The sequence below is a fragment of the Emydura macquarii genome, unplaced genomic scaffold (genome assembly GCF_026122565.2).
Source record: "Emydura macquarii macquarii isolate MOO-44397 ecotype Brisbane River unplaced genomic scaffold, CSIRO-AGI_Emac_v2 contig_3571, whole genome shotgun sequence".
NCBI lineage: Eukaryota > Metazoa > Chordata > Testudines > Chelidae > Emydura > Emydura macquarii.
The window spans coordinates 32,257-40,480 of NW_027133708.1; the positions used below are offsets into that span (position 1 = coordinate 32,257).

At 44.7% G+C, this 8,224-nt stretch overlaps 1 protein-coding gene across 1 annotated transcript; it reads left to right on the plus strand.

Moving 5' to 3' along the window:
* Window positions 1–3,444: 3,444 nt before the first annotated feature.
* On the plus strand, window positions 3,445–4,404 carry LOC137145564 (olfactory receptor 14A16-like). Its single transcript, XM_067536410.1, has one exon. It carries the CDS (start codon window positions 3,445–3,447, stop codon window positions 4,402–4,404), a length of 960 nt encoding a protein of 319 aa, XP_067392511.1.
* Window positions 4,405–8,224: the final 3,820 nt, after the last annotated feature.

The following is an 8,224-nucleotide window of genomic DNA, read 5'->3' on the forward strand; positions in this document are numbered from 1 at the left end:
AATGCCTCCTGTGGATACAGCCTGTAATCCAGGCTGGCAGCCAAGGGAATTGGGTGCAGAAATCTCAGCCTCTTTTGGGCTCCTAACTCCCTCAGGCTCGGTTGAAAATGACCATCATTATCTGTAATGACAACAATATGTGTTCTTCTCAAGGATTATAATGTGGCCTTATCTTTGCCCAGCTCTGTGTATGCAAAACTATAGTAATTTTTGCTTTCCCGGTGACATGCAGTAACATATACAATCCGCCTTGACTGTGCTCCTTTGGGTCTGTATTATGATAAAGTCTTTAATTGCATGAGAACAGCCGTTGACTAAAAGGTCACCTGCGATTTCTCAAAGAATTTCCAAGGAGTGCCCAGTTCCCAATTTAATGGGAGGTGAGCACTTAACTCCTGTAAGCCTCTCTGAATATTCCCTCCTTAGTGACTGTAACATGAACAGGTACCCTTAACTCTGCCCCCTTGTGCATACCTCTGCAAAACACTCGATAGTGGGTGAGCAGCTGGTATGTTGAGACAACTGCTTATCATGGTTACCCTACTGTTGTTATATTACCGGTCTCTCATATCCATCTGTTTTCTCTCCCCTTATACGGACATTATAAGCTCTTTGATGAAAGGCACCATCTTTTTGTCATGGGTGCGTACAGCGCCTAGCACAGAGGGATTGACACTTGGTGAGTCTTCAATACAAATAAACAACAGTAATTAACACACATTATGCTGCAATCTTTATTGAGATGATCAAGCCCGATTCTTTCCCACGTTATACAACAGAATCTGACTGGGCAGTTTTAAGGCTGCTGCAGGTTGGATTAGTCACTAAAAGCTGACACCAAACCAATGTGCCCTATTGCCCAAGGTAACATAAACTCATTGACATCTGTCATCATTCTTATAAAACAAGTGCACGCGCAAAAGTATATTGTGGTAGCACCCAAAAACCACAGCTCTGGTGCAAGGCGCTGTACAAAGACATTGTAACAGGGTGGCTGCCCCTTTGGGAAGGGGCCAGGGATCCCTCTAAAGGGGTGTGTGGAGAAGAGCTGTAGGAAGCAGAGTGGCCCCTGCCCTGGGCAGCGAGATGAAAATAGACACTAGAGCAGCATTACAAAGGGGCGCAGGCATCTGCAGAAGTTGACAGGCGCCTAGTGGAACTTACAATAGCACCTAAGCAGGGTAAGTGCCTAACTCCCCTGGGATGGCAACAGGACTTTGCCATGAGCTTTGATGAATCCCACTAGGTGCCCGTCTCCATCTTTAGGTGCCAAAATCCCTTTGTAATCCTGGCCCACAGATAACACAGAAACTGGCCTGGAGCCAGGGAACTCTGGGGGAGATCCCAGGGCCTGTGGCAGGCCGGGGGGTCAGACTAGAGGGTTGTAATGGCGTTAAAATCAAGTCATTGATGAACTTTTGCCTATGGGCCCCCAGCTTCTGAGCCATGCAGGGCTCCAGGGAGTGCGTCCCACTAGCCCTTAGCAAACAGATGTGGATAAATTGCCTCCCCGCAGCATTGCTCCTTTAATGTCAGTGCAGCTCAGAGCCAGCTACACACAGCTCATCTGCGGAGAGTGGCAGATCTGAGTCTGGGTCTGTCAGGACAGTCTTAGAATGAGGGGAAAGGATTCTCAGCTAGCTGTGCCTTCAGCTTCTAGATTCTGCTACAGAGATAGATATTGATCAAAGAATCCTGGTGCTGGATGACTGGATGCATCACCTGTTGGGGAAATATCCACAAAGACCAGTACAGTAAGTTTGTTATTTCAATTAAATATGTTGGGGGGTTCAAAATACAGGGGGAATTAAGATGATAAATATGAATTGCTATATGAACTCATTCAGACTTTTACTCTCAATTTAATCAGATACCTGCTGCTGATTGGAATTTTTCCACCCTTCGGGAAAATTTTGACTTCTCATTGAGAACCCAAAATCCTTTCCTTTTTCTTTTAAGTTTTGGCAACTGCAAACTTTCTGCCAAAAACTGGCAGGTTTTTAAATCACAAAACCAAAACCGTTTTGGTTTTGAGTTTTTAAGTTTCTTTACAAAACAATCCCAAAATGTCGTAGAAAACCAGGCAGATTCTGAGATTTGTAGTTTAGCTGAAAACCCAATCCCCATTAAGAACAATGTAGCAAAAATTTCCAACCAGCCTTAAACTTTAAATAAAATTGGGAACTGTTAAGATTTCTTGAATTCAAACCCATTTTTTCTCTTGCATCTGTGTGATTTCTCTTTCAAAGGGATAGATGCCAGGAGCTAACAACTGAATAACTAGTAAAATTGATAGAGCACACAGTATATTTTCTATGGACTAGCCCCTTTAAATGCTGGGTTCGAGCTGAACCAAGCAGCAAACACCTGTCTATCCTGACCCCTTTCAAGGACAAATAGGAGCTCATAGGAAAGAGAATTACCTCTTGGTTGAGCTCCAGACTGTTGCTGGCTGAGCGTAAACAGGTGTGCAGAACGTACACATAACGAGACATGGGGTGATGTTTCCAAAGGTATTTAAGCACCTAGTGAGGTTATCAGAAGCACCTAGGAGCGTAAACTTCATTGATTTGAAGGGTTGTTCAGTGTATAGCTGGTTCTGAAAATCCCACTAGGGGCCACAATACATTTTAAATTATGGACCAGGGCCCCTCACCAAAAGATCTTGAAGGCCTAGTTGATAAGGCAGAGAAAGGGAGGGAGGGGAACAGTCACCAAGAGGGGAAATGACTGGCCCAAGGTCACAGAGCAGGTCACTGGCAGCAACAAGAACAGAGCCCAAGTGTCCTGGCAACCACTGCACCACACAGCACAGAGTAAACAATGCAACACAGCGGTAATGGAGGGATGAGACTGGCCCATTGTTACACGCAGGCAGAAGTGCAGCTGGGATTTGGTGCCGTAAATCAGTTGGGAAGCAAACAGCAGCCGTCTAGGCACAGAGCTGGGGGGAGAAAAGCTGCCACTTACCATGCTGGAGGAGTCCACATCATGTTGCCCTGCAGCGTGGGAATCAGGCGGTGCTGGCGTTTTAGTCTATCAGCTTCATGGCCAAGGTGTGAGGTTGGTGATGGTCACCACGGAAGGCCCTTCTTTGCAAGGATTGTTGGATTTGGATTTTACTTTGTTCCATCCTTCACTCTGCATTTGAACAAGCCTCTCCTTGAGACGCAGCCTCAGATGCGGTCAAGTAACAAAGCTCCATTGATTTTAAAGGAGCCGATCCAATGTACACCAGTGTGATAACACGCTGGATTGATTGTCAACGTGAGGAGCACTGACAACACCTAGTCATTGTAAACGACGAGTGCTCTGCACCTTTGACATTCATACAATCAGATCTCAGGGAAAGGGGAATCCGGGCCATTCCCTTTGTAGCTCTAATCCTAACCATCGCCCGTCTCATTTCCTCCACAGCCATCACACAATGGACTGAGGAAAAAAATGTCCAACCAAACCACCGTGACCGAGTTCCTTCTCCTGGGATTCTCCGGTGTTCGGGAGCTGCAGATTTTACACTTTGTGGTGTTTCTAGTGCTTTACCTGGCATCCTTGGTGGGGAACCTTCTCATCGTCACAGCCATAGCCCTCAACCATCGTCTTCACACCCCCATGTACTTCTTCTTGATGAATCTGTCGATCCTAGACCTGGGCTCCGTCTCTGTCACCATCCCCAAATCCATGGTCAATTCCCTCATGAACACCAGGTCCATTTCTTATTCCGAATGTGTCGCCCAAGTCTTTTTTTTCTTATTCTTTGTTGCAGCAAATTTTTCCTTATTGACCATCATGGCCTACGACCGATACATCGCCATCTGCCAACCACTGCACTACGAGATGGTGATGAACAGGGGAGCTTGTGTCCAAATGGCCACCGGTGCCTGGATCATTGGCATTATCAACTCTGCGCTACACACTGGAAACACTTTCACAATCTCCTTCTGTGGAGGCAACACGGTGGATCAGTTCTTCTGTGAAGTCCCCCAGCTCCTCAAGCTGGCCTGCTCTGACTCTTACCTCAGTGAAGTTGGAGTTATTGTCTTTGGTGTGTGCTTTGCCTTAAACTGCTTTGGTTTCATAACTATGTCGTATGTTCAGATCTTCACCACAGTGCTGAGAATCCCCTCTGAGCAGGGCCGACATAAAGCCTTCTCCACCTGCCTCCCTCACCTCACTGTGGTCTCCCTGTTCTTTTGCACTGGCTCCTTTGCCTACCTGAAGCCCACCTCCAGCTCAGCCTCAGGGCTGGATCTCTTAGTGGCTGTTCTCTATTCCGTGTTGCCACCGATGATGAATCCCATCATCTACAGCATGAGGAACAAGGAGATCAAAGGTGCAGTGAGTAAATGGATGTGCTGGAGGTTATTCAGCAAGAATAAAATGTCCATATGTCTCCTTCGGTAGCAATTTCATTCAGTGTTTCTTTATAAATATAATCATCTGATGACATTACTGCCTCCATCAAAGCATACTGTGCAATCTGTTTTAACACTAGTAAAAATCCAGGAAAACATAACCCAAGAAAAAAGTAATTACTATAGGTTTATGTTAATGCAATTAAGAATGGAATCTCTCTCTCTCTCTCCTCTATCTATCTCTATCTATCTATCTAATCTGTCTATCTATCTATCTATCTATCATGTACTTCTACCCATCACCTTAGTATCTGAGCACCTTTCTCATATTAACCATAGCAAAATCCTTTCTGTGGTCTGTGGCTCTTCTAAATTTTAAGGATAAAAACTCTGACAGAGATATGAGCACATTTGTTCTTTGTGTTTTTTGTTCATTATTCACAGTTTTAGTTTATCTTTTCTTAGTTGTTAGGATGGAGACTTCACCTCTCAGCGTAATGAGACCAAATTTGGATTCCATGGAAGTCACTGGGGTTTAGCCCTTCACTTCAAAGTGATTAGGATTTGGCCAATAACCTATATACACAAATCATCCAGATTTGGCTGAGAGCTCCCTGGAGAAAGTGAGTGTGATGGAGATATAAGGGTCTGATTTCCCAACTCATCTAGATCACCACCAATGTAGACTTGACCCCCTGCAATCATCAGTTTAACACTGATGAGGTTCTGGCCCAAAGTCTCTGCGCTCAGTAAAGACCTAAACCCTGGTGTAAGTTACTTGACTGGGGTCATTTTGTTCCAGCCTGGGTAAAGGTGGAAAAGTGCCATCACACGCTCTGATCTGTTATTCCATACACCATCGTGATTCGATCTACTCACTTCCAAGCTGAGAAAGTGTCTCAGAGGTTGGTCTGTTAGTGGTATTAGGATACCATCTTTGTGCATGGCTGTGTACATTACATATACGACAGAGAAAGCACGTGATTAGATAGAGACACGGGCAGATAGGACCATTCCTTGTCCTAACACACAACCTCATAATGATAGATTTCTATTTGATTGTGGATTATGTTAGCTGGGTAGTTAGAAAGCAATTATTCTATGCAAATTATTGTGCTTCTTTTCTTGTTAATGATTGTCTATGTTCAGATCATGATTTTCTTATAAGTACTCCTTATTAAATATGATATAACGAGGATTTTTTATGACTATATCTTACTCCATCACTCATTTACAAAGAGCTCATCATAAGGACTCAGTGTTTGAACTTTGAGCTGTTTGCACTGGATACATTTAAAATATGCTCTGGTTTGCGTCTCTAAATAAATGGAAGTTTCACACTCAGGTTCCTGAGAAATCAAGGGGCCAATTCTCAACAGGTTTAATCTGTCCTGACTCTATTGATGTCAATAGATCTCTGAGAATTTACACGTAATTTGTACGATGTGGTGCAACACCTGTGATTGTGAATTTAACACTCACTTTGAGTATTCTGTGCAAAGGCCCTGATCCCACAAGCCACTTCAGCCCATTCTTCATTTTAAACATCAGATTGGTCCCATTCACTGTAAGGGTGAACATGAGCGATACACAAATCACACCATAAGGGTGTACATGGGGTACAGCATGTCACACTCTCTTTTACCTTGTACCGGATGGTTCGGCCAAAACATCTCTATCCATCGTATTGTCATGCTGAGGGGCCAGTGCGCCCTTGCTGTCTTTGGGATGTTCTGATCCCTTTCGGGAATGTGTCTGCCTGAGTGCTCTGTTCCCAGCGCTTCTTTCCATGCGTGTGTTTTACCAGCTCTGTTCTTGCCTCTGACTGTGAGTCTGCCAGCGTTCACAGCCTGACTCCTGCTCACTTTGCTAACTAATCATGGCAACGTTATATTCCTGCGTTACAGACCACACGCCCTTCCCACAGCCGGGGACAGAACCCAGTTTTTAGGGAGAGGGAGGTTGTTTGTGTTCCAACTCTAATATTCTATGATTCTATGATTCTATCATCTAGTCTGACCTCCTGCCCCTTGCAGGCTACAGAACCTCCCCCACCTTCTCCGACTACAAACCCCTCCCCTCTGGCCGAGTCACTGACATCCTCAAATCATGGTTTAACGACATCAAGGCACACAGAATCCACCACTGACACTCGTTTAAAGCTGCAAGCGAGCCGTGCCCCACGCTGCAGTGGAAGGCGAAACCCCCCAGGCTCAGAGCAGGGGGGAAATTCCTTCCTGACCCCAGATCTGGCGATCCGTTAGACCCAGAGCGTGTGGGCGAGACCCAGCCGCCAGACACGGGGGAAAGAATTCTCTGCAGTAACTCAGAGCCCTCCTCGGCGCGTGCCCCCATCACCGGCCGTTGGAGATATTTGCTGCGAGCAGTTGCAGGTCGTCTGGGGTGTCGCCCAGAAACAAGTTGAACTACAGATACATCGAACATACCCATAACGTTCTATACAAATCTAACACATACACATAAATAATGTCATCATACTTAGCAAATTATAACCTTTCTAACGGCACCTGACATGGCCTATCTCATATGAACGATTGTAATTTTGAAATAGTGATGTTAAATCATATCAGAAATGGGCCTTTTAATCCAGCCAGCACCACAGATGACTGACCAGGTCATTACCTTGAAATTAATCAGAGACCGTGCTATTTCAACTCCAGGGAAATCTCCCGAGATTCTCTCATTTTCTGATCTCTTTTAAAAGCAAATTTTAAAAAAATGCCCCAAATTAAGAATTTCCGAGGCTACAGCTCTGTGACTTGCCTCCTCACTGTTTGATTTTGGTCACTCTAAAGATCCAATAGGGTGGAATTCTTTTATCTGATAGCCACCCAGCAGTTTAAATCCATGCACTACCAGAGGCTAGGGCAAACTCCAAAGGGGGAGAGCTAAGGTTACATTGCAGGGGTGGCATGTACCTTCATTCTTTGTTCCCTGCTTTTCAGAGATTGAAGTTTAGTTACTTTCCACATGCTGGGAGGGCGTGAGGCAATGCTGGGCATCTGAACTCTGCATCAGCAAAGGTTTTGGGAGGGAACGTGGGCTAAGGAGATGGATTTTAAGCGAATGAGATGCTCAGCAATTCCTGTTGATAGTCAATGGGAGTTGAGTGCCTAACTCCCCTGAGTACTGCTGAAAATCCTACCCTAAAATGTTAGTGTGATGAATAAAGCTGGCCAGAAAATGGAGGAGAGAGAAAAAATCATGAACTTTTATTTCACAGTAAATAAATAATTAAACAAACAAATAACATGTTTTCTGAGAGAGCCTTCAAAAGTGTGCTAGGGACTTAGGAACTCTGACGTCCAAATCAACTTATCTTCCTAATTCCCTTTGGTGCTGTTGAAATTCTCACTCTTCCTTAATCATTTTTTCAATTAAATTTAAAGTAATTTTTTCAATGAAAATTAAAAGTATTGTTTAATCTTAACAGTAGGACAAGTGACAAGTATTAAAGCGTGTCATGCAGGCTAAGCTTCCTCTAGGAATTGCCTCTGGAGGTCAGGAGGCAATTTCGCCCCCTAAACCACTCAGCAAACCAGACTCTCCTCTCTTTGGGAAGTGGCTTTCTTGAAATCCCCCTCAGTCTTTTGAGTTCCCTCTCTTCAGAGGGGGAGGGATTCAGGCCTGGGAAAGCTGGTCTAGCAGGCTCGCTATGGGTGGGCAGAGGCAGCATATCACAATTAATTGTCCTTGGTGTTTGCGGAGAAGCTCTCATCTGAACTATTGTCCGTCTTCCTGGGTAGTTTCCTGAAGACCCGGCTGTTGAATTAACCAGAAATGTGCACAAAAAAATCTCTTTTCACTATTCAGACAAACATACAGTATTCCTAGATTGCTACCATGTA